At 37.4% G+C, this 13,167-nt stretch overlaps 1 protein-coding gene across 1 annotated transcript; it reads right to left on the bottom strand.

The window, feature by feature from the left end:
- Positions 1–4,093: 4,093 nt before the first annotated feature.
- LOC110933885 (receptor-like protein kinase ANXUR2) lies at positions 4,094–11,200 on the bottom strand. The gene is made up of 5 exons (XM_022177090.2): positions 10,295–11,200; positions 9,978–10,127; positions 4,374–4,480; positions 4,201–4,261; positions 4,094–4,102 (listed from the first exon to the last, which is right to left on the bottom strand). The coding sequence occupies exons 1-5, from the start codon at positions 11,192–11,194 to the stop codon at positions 4,094–4,096; spliced, it is 1,227 nt and encodes a 408-aa protein (XP_022032782.2). The 5' UTR covers positions 11,195–11,200.
- Positions 11,201–13,167: the final 1,967 nt, after the last annotated feature.

Below are 13,167 nucleotides of genomic sequence, written 5' to 3'. Positions count from 1 at the left end.
GGAAGTACTGACCTGTTCACGGACTTGCACCTGTGCCCTCATGCATACGAAAATCAAGTTCCTCATCAATAAGTGATTATATCACATAGGACTTGTTTTCAAATCAAAATAAGTGAGTATCTCACAATTTATACGGTCAAACAGATGATAATCGGTATACTCACCGGTAAGATGAACTCTCGTGCATACCTTGATACGGGAATGTGTCGTGATGTGGATGAACACCGGTCGGTAAGTATAAATCATACATTAACGTATCCTCTAAACATGATTACATCTGATAAGTTGAGCTTAAGTGGACAACAATACCGATAATTGTTATAGGATGCTTATCTTAATGTTAACTAACTGAACAACAAGAGTGTTTTGGCATGACCGTACACTGATATGATTCTCTTACCCTCGAAACTCGCAAAAAGAATGTTTGTATATATTTATTTACTGCTTAACCTTTATTAGTTCTTTTAAACAGTTTCATCGTTTGGTGCATATCAGCACGACATTAGCGGTGATGTCGTTTGATAACACTCAAAGGATTTTAAATTGTTGTCTTTTAATTTCAAAAATACCAAAAAGATTTTAGGCTTGTTTTAATATAAACTTTATAAAAGCCAAAAAGATTTTATTTCTGCTTTATTTTCGATCGTACGATGTTGGAGCTCAAGTCTTCGTTACCTGAAACCTGACTGAAAACCGAACTGACTAAATCTTCATAAACGGTCGAAATTTGCATGTTTTGAAAGTTAAAAACTAAAATTGACAAATTTTATTAAACTTTCAAACTGTCGGACGGTGTTTGATTATGACATGGTCATTCGTGTGTCATTTGTTTAAACTATATTCCAAGCAATTGTTCTCATTACGCGTTTAGATTTCTTGCATGTGCAGATTCTAAAGGCTAGGAGAACATGGTCGTTGACGAGCTTTGGAATGAAGACACGAAGGCACTCAATGAATGAAGATGATCGAGTTGCCGCTGGCCATCATCATCACCTCGAAGGATCTTACTTCATAAAGTTAAAGTATTTCACGAGCATAACTCAAGGGGGAGCTTATGTTAAGGGGGAGTTTGTCAACACACTTCCTACATGATACGGGTAGTTTGTTGATACACTTTCTACTTTCAAGACGTGAAGACTTTGAAGACCCTCCGACATTGAAGACATGATAGGACATCAGAGTCTTGAAGACTTGAAGACCAAAGACCGTCGAAGTTCAAGACGAGTCTACACTTTTAGAAGAACAAGACAAAGATTAGAGATCAAAGACAAAGCTACAGCCAAGGGGGAGTTTGTTGGTGCACTTGTGTCTGTACTTTGTCTGTATTCGGTCTGATATAAACGATGTCCTGATTTGTGTTGTAAGTTGACCAAGTCAACCATCCTCCGGTTTGACTTGGACAACAGTTGAAAGATGTTCTGATCGAAGGATAGCCTCGAAGGATACACCTGATCCTTCGAGGTGATCGAAAGATATGGTTCGACCATGGTTCGACCATTAGACCTCGAAGGATGATCCTTCGAGGTCCACGCTGATCTTTCGTGTAACATGTGGTCGACAGATGATCCTTCGGACCATCTGTCGAATCCTTCGAGCAGACCTGCTGAGCTGGGTATATATACCCATGCATGTGTTGAGAGTTCTAGAGTTCTGCCATTTTACACACCCGAGAGATAGAAGCTTAGAGAGCATTCTGCCCAGAACTCACACACACACTTAGAGAGTTTATAGAACACTTCTGTAAACATTGAGCTTGTAACCGAAACCTTCATTTGCATTAATACGACTAGTGTTAATCGGTGAATCTTTGTGTGTTTGTTTCTCTACTTGCTACTAACTCGGTTTGCTTGCTAGCTTGGATTCCGCACTCGCTAGTAGGTTTGTATAACAAGGTTTAGGTTCGTAATCCTCCGCGAAAAGGGACCTACAGGTTCAACAATAATGAAAACTAGATAAACCCCATAAATGGCATTTGGAGTTAAAAGTTGGGCTTTTATGTGGGCTTGGATTTTTAGATTTGAAATGTCCATCATCAATGGCACTTTCTTAAACCTGAACATGTTATAAAATATTAAAGGTTAAATTAAGTCCTTTTCTCTTATGAAAACCTATATTAAAGTTTAAACTAAGTCTTTTTATCTTTTGATAACCTAGCAAGGATAACTGCATGATGTTACCAATTTTTACATAGAAACAATATTAAATAATACATCATAATCAATACAAATTATAATAGATCATATATACTAATCAGTACAATATATTTTCAATGCTCTGGTGCCACATACTTCCTTTCTGGATTTATTATTCAATTTGTTCTGAAATAAAGAAGAGTTTAATCTTTTTCTTAAGAACTTTTAACTCGTGATTTCCTCTTTAACATCGCTAATTACTATCAATAACTTTTTCTTAAGAACTTTAAACTCATGATTTCCTCTTTAACTTAGCTAATTACTTTCTATGAATAACTTTTTCTTAAGAACTTTAAGCTCAACACTTCCTCTTTAACATAGCTAAGAGCGTCCGGGGTGTCTATCGGGGAGGGCTAGTGGTGACCGCTCACCGCGTAGTAAGACTGCCGCCAGCCCTTTAAACCATGCGGTAAACTAATAATGCCAGGGAGGAGTCACCGAATGGATTCATGCCTTTTTTCGACCGTTGAAATTGAGTTCAAACGACTATAATGATGTTGAGGTTTAAAAAAATTATTTACATTTTCTTATTTAAACCAAACCATTCACAAACCATTTCTCACAAACCAAACCATTCACAACCAAACAATACAAACCAAACCATTTCTGTTCTCATTTTATACCACAATTTTTCAAAATGGTGGATACCGTTGTTTATTCCACCCGATATTAGCGACGATGATTTCTCCTCAAGCGATAGTAATTTAATTTTTTTTTTCAAAATTCTCATTGAACAAGCCGAACTAGAAGACACGGGCACATCTAGTAAAAAAGATATGTCCGGCGTGATCGGGAGAAATGCCACAAAATCCTTATGACAGATTATTTGTCAAGGAGCCGAAATACAATGATGATTTTTTTCGTCATAGGTTTCTTATGTCAAAAAAGTTATACTTAAAACATGTGAGTGACGTGGAAGCGAATAATCTTTGGTTTTAAGAGGGCATGGATGGGAGAATGAAGAGAGTTTTACACCGTTGCAAATTGTCATATCGGCGATTAAACAACTTGCAACCGGTAACACTCCAACAAGTATTTAAATATGTCCGAAAGGACTTCTCGTGAATGTCTACAAATTTTCTACCAAACAGTATGTACTATATACACTCCCGAGTTCTTACATAGACCAAAAAGCCACGACGTTGCGCTTTTGTACCAAGCTCATTAGGAGAAACATCACCTTCCTAGGATGTTGGGTAGCCTTGATTGTACACATTTTGCTTGGAGAATGTGTCCCGCAGAGTAGCGTGGCCAATATACGAGAGGCGATCATCAATACCCGACAGTTATGCTTGGAGCAGTGGCTTCTCAAGATTTATGGATTTGACATGCCTTATGTGGTCCACTAGGTTCATAAAACGACATCAATGTGCTACAACAATCTCCATTATTTCTTACTCAACGAAATGGAACTGCGCCAAAATGGCCATTTACGTGAACTATCACTTATACAAACGTGGATATTATCTTACTGCTGGAATCTACCTTACTTGCTCTATGTTTGTGAAATCTTTTCCATATTCTCAAATTCCGAAGGAAAAGAAGTTCAAGAGGCGACACGAGACTGCAAGAAATGATGTGGAACGGATTTTTGGCGTTTTAAATTCATTGGGGGTAAAACGGTCATCTAAGTGGGTCAAACAGTCTTATAATCATTGGTAACAGTCAAAAAGTGGAGAAACATAACGTGTATGTGAACCAGTGAATCCTACTCGTGAAAGCAATCCGATGGTCATGGGGGTGTACCCCCTTAGGGTATAGACCCACAACCCCTACCTACATGGCACCCCTTCCACTCTTAGTTTATGTATGTATAGGGGTGGTATTCTACACAAATAAGTTTCCGTGCAAAGTGTACAAATAACTAGAGTAACTATTATTACTCTCTACTTAATTATAAACTACTTACACTACAACAAATAAAGTAAAATGATTATAATTACTCTACTATTGTTATTTATACAATTAGCACACTAAAACTATTTGTATTTGATCCTGCCATATATACGGGAGAGATCATAAGAAAACTCTTTTTATTCAGAAAACTAGAAGTATGCAATATGTTATACCTAGAAATATGCAACATGTCATATACGTAATATAAAGTTTTATGGTTTTCTTAATAAAATGAATTTTTCTCATGATTCTATGCACACACACATATATAGAGAGAGAAAGAACCTTGAGCTTCGTTTATGTATCCACTTTTGTGAACTTTGGTTTTTGTATGTAAACAATTTTGCTGAAATCATCTCATTTCTGTTGTTATTACCGTCCAACGAAAACCACTATCACACAAAAGAAAACAAATCAAAGTTCTAGCGGTGAAGGCCCTTAATAATACAGAAAAACCAACACAAAGTAATTGAATGAAATGGGAAAAAAAATTCTAAAACCCCAAGACAATTATAAATTTATGGGTGATTCCAGTACAAGTAGGGTTTTTATGGTAAGTGTGCAAATAACTAGACAGTTTTGAACTTAAGTAATTAAGTTACACCAAAGGGCTTATATTCTAATAGTAATCATTATTATTACTCTACAATGTTGAACTAATGTAATTACGTTACACTAAAAAGCTTGTAGCCTAATGGAAGCAAGATGTTTGCTAAGGCTTACTCCCTCCAAAGTGTTGATGCTTCATGTCCTATTGTGGGCAAGGGGATTAAAAACAGAATTTCCACAGTAAACTCTGTTGAAGCATGTGCAACCTCCGTGAGTTTGTTTTAGGCTGCTGGTTCACGTGTGCATCACATGCACATTTTCTAGCATGTGTTTTTTCTTTTCAAGTAATGGGTCAGTTAGTTCCGTTATTTTAGGTAGTGGAGTAGTGGCTTAGTGGGTCTCTTTGACTAGTTATTTAAAGTTGTTATGTTTCTGCATTTTTCAAGTGTAATCGTTGTTTTTGTTTTAATCAGAAAATTGGCATTCAGCCACAAGTGTGTTTTTGAGTTGTGAGTTTTGCTTTGATTTATTTCACTGTGTGTATCAAGTGGTATCAGAGCCACTTTCGAGATGTCAGACCTGCAATTGATCGGTGGAGTGAAGAAATTGAATAACCAGAATTACAAGACCTGGGCTACGTATCTTTCTTCGTATTTGCATGGGCAAGATCTGTGGGAAGTGGTGCAAGGAAACGACACCGTGCAACCCCCAAGAGAGACTCAAGATGGAGCTCTACGGAAGTGAAAAGTCAAAGCAGGAAAAGCAATGTTCGTACTCAAGACAACGATGGAAGAAGAACTCCTTGATCATATCAAGGATGCAGCGAATCCTAAAGCGGTGTGGGATACCCTAGCTGAAGTTTTGTTAAAGAAAAATGAGGCTAGGCTGCAACTGTTAGAAAATGAGCTATTCAGTATAACTCAGGGCGATCTAACAATCTCACAATACTTTCACAAAGTCAAAGCTCTATGTCGCGAGATCGGTGATCTTGATCAGCAGTCCGTGTGAAGCCTGAGTATAGGAGCTTTGTTGCTGCGGTTCAGGGCTGGCCAACACAACCTTCTTTAGGCGAATTTGAGAACCTGTTGGCTAGCCAAGAAGCACTAGCCAAACAGTTTGGGGGCCTATCAGTTGGATCCAGTACGAAGCAGGAAGATCAAGCTTCATACGCTGAAAAGTCGAAGGGTCGGCACAAGAATAAGCCACGTAACATGAACCGGAATCATGATAAAAACAAAAATCATGATCAACTTGACAGAAAGAATGACAATTTTGATCGTGGTAACCATCGGGTGACAGAAAGACTCGTTTTCAGGGTAAGCGGTTCCCGTTTAAGTGTTACAAATGTGGTAATAGGGGTCACATGGCACGTAATTGCGACGAACAGGTGAATGAAGAAGGTAATGTTGTTGCAGTAGAAAACGAAGAGGCCTGGGATGTAGAAGCTCATGTAGCCTAGATTGAAGAAGACGTAGCATTCACTACTACTGTTGAAACACAATGAAACCGGCTAGATGATTGGATCGTAGTTTCCGTGTGTTCCAATCATCTCACCGGTGATAAAAATTGACTCAAAAATCCAATTAAGTATGGTGGCAGTCGGGTTGTAACAATTGCAGATAACTCAAAGCATCCGATAGCCAACATTGGTGACGTTGTGTTTCCCCCTGGAAGTAGTAAGAAGGAGTTGACTCTAAGGGACGTGTACCATGTTCCAGGGATGAGAAAGAACCTGATTTTGGTGCCTGGAAGAAGGCAATTATGTTTTATTTGGGCCCAAGGATGTCAAGGTATTCAAATAATTTGAAACCTCATCAATTCCAATTCTCCAAGGACGTAAAACTGAGACTGTGTATGTCCTCAATGCTGAGTCTGCGTGTGGAGAAGGCTAAAGGGAAGCAAACGGCAGACTTGTGGCATAAACGATTGGGCCATGTAGGGTTTGATAAGTTGGGCAGTATTGTGAAACAAAAACTTGTTAATGGGCTGCCAGACTTGGAGGTAAATAAAGACGGGGTATGTTCTGGGTGCCAGTACGGCAAGGCTACGCAACTTCCATTCAAGTCCTCTAATAATCGATCTGCCAACATCCTTGATCTTGTTCACTTAGATGATTTTGGTCCAGTAAAACAATCTTCAATGCAAGGTTTCAGGTACATGGTTACTTTCATTGATGATTTTTCAAGATTTGTGTGGATCTATTTTATGAAGGAAAAGAGTGAAGTCTTCTGCAAGTTCAAAGAATTCGAAGTCGATGCAGAACTAATGACCAGGTGCAAAGTGAAGTGTTTACGGTCTGACAATGGTGGAGAGTATGTGTCCGCTGAATTCGATAATTATCTCAAGAGAAAACTTATCAGGCGCCAATTAACTTGCCCTAATACGCCTCAACAGAACGGGGTTTCGGAACGCAAGAATAGGCATCTGGGTGAAGTGACAAAGAGACTAATTCATGACAAGAACTTACCTAGTCGTTTTTGGGCAGAAGCAAAGCGGGCAACTTGCTATGTGATCAACCGAGTGCCGTCACAAAGGCTTGGTTATGTATCACCATATGAGAAGTTGACTCGAAAGAAACCCAATGTGAGTTATTTCCGTGTTTTTGGATGCGTATGCTATGTGTTTGTGCCTTCTCATCTTCATCACACGATGGAGAAAAAGGCGATTAGTTGTGTGTTATAGGGTATGATTCATAGAGGAAAGGTTGGCGTTGTAGTGACCCTAGCAGTGGCAAGGTTTATGTATCAAGGAATGTGATTTTTGATGAGCAATCTTCATGGTGGTCTCCTGAGAAGCAAGTGTTGCTTGATAGTGAACAACTTAAGGAAGATCTTGAAAATTCAGAAATTAGTCTATGGTTTACTGAAGATGATTTGTATGTTGAAGGTGAATCAACGGGTCAAAATAGTGAAGGGCATGCTGGTACAAACAGTGAACCTGATAGCCAAGTCAGCCCCGGTTTGAGGCGATCTCAACGGGTACGTAAACCTAATACAAGATATGCTAATGTTGCCATTGTTGAAGATGTCTGGGCAGAACCTAGTTCGTTCGAAGAAGCTTGTTTGAAACAAGAATGGTACCTAGCAATGCAGGAGGAAATGGAAGCTTTATACCGGAATGAAACTTGGGAGTTCGTCCCAAAACCTGATAGTGTGAAACCGGTAAGTTGCAAATGGGTATACAACCTCAAACAGAAAGCCGATGGGTCCGTGGAAAGGTTCAAAGCTAGGCTTGTGGCTCGTGGTTTTTCCCAAGAGTATGGCGTTAACTATGAAGAGACATTTAGCCCCATGGCTAAGTTAACAACGGTTCAAATATTGTTAGCCATTGCAATGAGTAAAGGGTGGTCGTTGGAGCAAATGGATGTGAACAATGCGTTTCTTTATGGTGTGCTCGATCATGTGATCTATATGAATCAACCAAGTGGGTTTGAAAGTGAAGAACATCCAGAGTATGTGTGCAAGCTACAGAAAGCTATATATGGGTTAAAACAATCACCGAGAGCTTGGTTCGGTAAGATTTAAATGGTTTTAAACTAACCCATGCAGATTCAAGTCTCTTTGTCAAGAAATTAGGTGCACAAGTTGTAGTGGTTTTGGTCTATGTGGATGACCTCATTATTACCGGGGATCTGCAAGAAGAAATCACACAGCTGAAAGCTAATCTGTGTGTGAGGTTTAAGATGAAAGACTTGGGCAGGTTGGTACATTTTCTGGGATTGGAGCTAGACTACAGTGAAGAAGGAGTAGTGTTGCATCAGAAAAAATATGCAACTGGTATGCTGTATAAATTCAGGATGTTTTCATGTAAAGTTGCTGCAACACCAATGGACTCAAGCATGAGATTATATGCTAATGTTGGGAGACAACTTGAAGATCCATTCGAGTACAGGAAGCTGGTTGGGAGGAAGCTGGTTGGGAGTCTGATATATCTCACACTTACAAGGCCAGATTTGTCATTCTCTGTTGGTGTGTTGAGCCGGTTTATGCAAGACCCTCACAAGCCTCATCTTATTGCCATTCGAATTGGGTATTTGAAAGGAACTACAGGGCAAGGAATATTGTTTAAGAGGGAGATTCAGCCCAAGCTGATGGGATATTGTGACGCAGATTACGCCGGGGATTTGAATACAAGAAGATCGACTACCGGGTATGTTTTTCTGTTCGGGTCAAGTCCGGTTTCATGGTGCAGTAAATGACAGCCTACGGTGTCTATGTCGACTACCGATGCTGAGTATAGGGCAGCCGCCATGGCTGCACAGGAGTGTGCTTGGTTGGTTCAGTTGTTGGGTGACCTAAACCAAGTAGTAAACTACAAAGTTAGGTTGCTATGTGATAATATGCCGGGGATTAATTTGGCTGAGAACCTTGTTTTTCACGCTCGTACTAGACACATAGAGATTCATTACCATTTTATAAGAGAAAAGGTGTTAAAAGGTGAGATTGAAATGGAATGGGTTGATACTACAGACCAAGCTGCTGATATGTTTACAAAAGGTTTGGCGAGTGCAAAGCTGCTGATGTTCTGTGAGAAGCTGAGGTTAATGGAGCTGGATGTTGAGAGGGAGTGTTGAAGCATGTGCAACATCCGTGACTTTGTTTTAGGCTGCTGGTTCACGTGTGCATCACATGCACATTGGATTGTCTATTGTTTTCCCTGTTCTAGCATGTGTTTTATTTGTGTTTTTTCTTTTCAAGTAATGGGTCAGTTAGTTCCGTTATTTTAGGTAGTGGAGTAGTGGCTTAGTGGGTCTCTTTGACTAGTTATTTAAAGTTGTTATGTTTCTGCATTTTTCAAGTGTAAACGTTGTTTTTGTTTTAATCAGAAAATTGGCATTCAGCCACAAGTGTGTTTGTGAGTTGTGAGTTTTGCTTTGATTCAATTCACTGTGTGTATCAAACTCCCCCTAAAATCTTTGACATATTAATGCATTGCGTGATTAGCACTAGACAAACCTTTCATTTAAAATCAAAACATTAAACATACACTGATCCGAGAAAAACCTATCAAATAATATTCCTTCCAGTTCTAAACATAATTGAATTTGGAGTATGTTATTCAGAACAAGATAAAAAGAAGAAAGGCGAAGTCAGAAGCTACAGTAATGATTTTGATTTTGGTGGAAGATTTATGAAATTATTAGTAAAAAGAACAAAAATATGTTATGGAGGTAAATGAAAGGAGTAAACGTGTAAGATTGGTATTTTGAAATACAGGGACATTAAATTTGATATACGAGTTGAAACAGAACTTCACACTTCCCAATATAAAAGCAAAATGAAGTAGATGAGGCCCCAATATAAAAACAAAATGAAGTAGATAAGGGAACGAGCTATTTACCACGTTGCCATTTTGAATGAGGATTCCTGTATGTAACATGTTGTAAACAACCTCTTTCTTTTTGGTATAGCAGATCTCCGGGATTTTCGACTGTTGGATTATTTCCTTGTAGTCACTAGGCAGTTTGGGCTCCCATATTCCACAATCCTCCTATATATTAGTTAAGTAATTTCAATCATTAAAAATTCCATTTACATTTTGAAATATAGATGTGTATATATATGAAACGAAATTTAATTTATTTCTCAAATATACGTTTTTTTAACCAATATCAATTCTAGTAAAGAATGTAACTTTTGTGCAACGACGAAACTTACTTGGAATTCCTTCGCTTCCTTGAGCTGTGCAACCACCTCACTTGCTGTTGGCCGCTGATGCCAATCATCATGTAAGCATTTATGCGCAATATCTGCAAACGTAGATAATGATTGTGGCACAATTTGTTCCTTTATACCCTCAAACACGAACTCTTGAAGTTTGTTTTTCTCATGGAAGTTTTTAGCCAAAGGACCTAGATATTGTTCTTTATCCTGGACATCCACACCTGTTGGAATCGCCAATCTCCCACACAAAATCTCAAATAAAACCACACCAAATGAATATATATCAGCAGCTTTGCTTATTGTATGTGTTTTCAGGTATGCTGGGTCGATGTACCCTGCACCTGCAGGATCCTCCTCTATGACATAGTTGGTATCTTGAATATTTGGACTTATCAAGGAAAGCCCAAAATTAGCAATTTTCGCTTTCCAGTTCCTATCTAGTAGAATGTTACTACTCTTCATATCCCTATGTAACACCATTTCTCGTCTTAGAACACCTCCATGAAGAAAATCCAACCCACTTGCAACATCAATGCCTATTTCAAGCCGTTTCTTCCATGTAAGACTAGCGTCGTTTAGCAGATTATCGAGACTTGAGTTAGGCGCATACTCATAAACAATAATCTTTTCACCCATTTCGTCACAATAACCTTCTAAACCAATGACATTCCTGTGTGTAAACTTGAGAAGAATTTTTAGCTCTAGAAAAAAATCGCGAACTCCTTCACCATTCATCGTATTCAACCGCTTTGCAGCAATGATTTTATGTCCATTAGCATGTCGAAGTTGTCCTTTGAATAACTTCCCAAATGCACCTCTTCCAATGCACTTCTCATCACTGAAATTATCTGTGGCATATTTTATGTCTTCTAATGAAATTCTAATAATATCCATGCCTTTTTCCTGTGAATCATTAGAGACTCAATGAAGTACTTGACAATTAATCCAATAAAATTAAAATCGATGTCCAAAATTCGGTATGAATTAGTATATATTGTTTTGCATTCTATTTGTTGTAAATATAAAGTAATTGATGCATTGAAGTTTATACACCTACTCTTTTAATGGAGAATGTATTATACACTAGCAAGAAGCTAGTACATTTACATTACATTTTACATACCAATGTTGGACTTAAATGAATGTTAATTACCTTTTGATATCAAGCATGGACATCAAGAGCTTTATTATTTGGTATATATATTCAAATTGAGGAGTAATTTTAGGTTAAGATTAATTTGTGAAGAAGTTATCTCGCGGAAGAAGTTGAAATTTATGTTAAATTTGGAATCATAAGCTTTTTTTTAGCATTAAGCAGGTGAACAACACAAATCATTGTATTGTTTATGTTTTCCATTTAGGCCATGAGGTGTACTCTAATATATTGGGCGTTAATTGTGACATGACATCTTAACCGACATTGCACACCACTCCCTCCTTGTGTTAAGGGGCGTTAAGGGGGTTATATGTTAACCGGATGTTAAGAAATTGAATTAATTATTGTTTTCTTTTATAAAGCGAAAACTACTAAAAAATAGGGTTAAATGAAGTTAATGAGATTAAATCATTTCCTTCGAGTGAGGCTAAGTGAAATGGGGGAAATGGATTATGTGGCACTTAGGTGGACTTAAAGAGGTAGTATGTCCCAAGGCCTTACGTGTATATTCATTGTGTTGATCCTAATTCTGTCTTGATGTGGGGTTTTATTTTTTTTTCTTAGGCTCACTAGTATAGTTTAACGCCCCATCCCACGTCGGACTTTAACGCCACCATACACTGCCTCTTGGTCCTTGGGCGTTAAAATGCGACGGCCTAGATGGGGATCACCATTCTGTGAACATGAGTGATACATATATATATATATATATATATATGTATATATATATAGCAATAGATTTTCTCCAAGAAAAAAGAAAACTTCTAATCGCGCGTTTCTAAGAGGTTTTTTTTAATATATACATATATGTATATTTTAAATTTTGAATTATACACATATGTATATAGTCAATTTTTAAAGTATACATACGCGTATATTATGAAACATATATATCCTTAACCTAAGAAGTGTAGAAAACTGGGTCATACGAATTCCGAGTGAGCTCATTCTAGCGGCATTGGAACCGCTCATCGATCCCGAACAAAAAAACTCTAAACCCTAAAGCTAAACCCTAAATTGTAAGGTAAACCTATGCTAAAACCTAAAAACTAAGTATAAACCCTAAACGCTAACCCTAAATACTAATACTAAACCCTAAAGCTAAACCCTAAATACTAATGCTAACACTAAAGCTAAAACGAAAACTAAACCCTAAAGTTAAACCCTGAATACTAATTCTAAACCCTATAGCTAAAACCTAAATCCTTCCCCTCAAACATAAATGTATAATATCTATATTTCAATTTAAACACATATATCATATATGTATGTGTAATATCCAAAAAAAAACCCTAACCGAAAAAGCTCTGATTTTTTTCCAAAAAAGTTTTTTTTTTTTTTTTTTTTTTTTTTTTTTTTTTTTGCATTTTTGTTTAGGGAAAAAGTATGGTACAGAATACTTCTCAAGTTTTTCAATTAGTTTATTGATTCTTACATGATCCTAACCCTTTATATATATATATATATGTGTGTGTGTGTGTGTTTATATGATCAAATAAAATGTTTATTTTATCTAAGTAGGATAAAAAGGGATCTTAACCTTTCACTTTTAAAATCAATTGTTAAGATGAAAACTGTATGAAAAAAAGGAGTGCAATGAAATTTTTGGAATAGCCTATTTATCACCATTCTCTCTTCATAAGTGTTTTTTTTTTCCATTTTTGTTTAGAGAAAATGTGTGCTACAGAATGCTTCTCAAGTTTTTCAATTA

Source organism: Helianthus annuus, chromosome 1 (assembly GCF_002127325.2).
Source record: "Helianthus annuus cultivar XRQ/B chromosome 1, HanXRQr2.0-SUNRISE, whole genome shotgun sequence".
Classification (NCBI taxonomy): Eukaryota; Viridiplantae; Streptophyta; class Magnoliopsida; order Asterales; family Asteraceae; genus Helianthus; species Helianthus annuus.
Note: the sequence above shows the minus strand (reverse complement) of the source record. Positions and strands in the feature narration are given on the sequence as shown.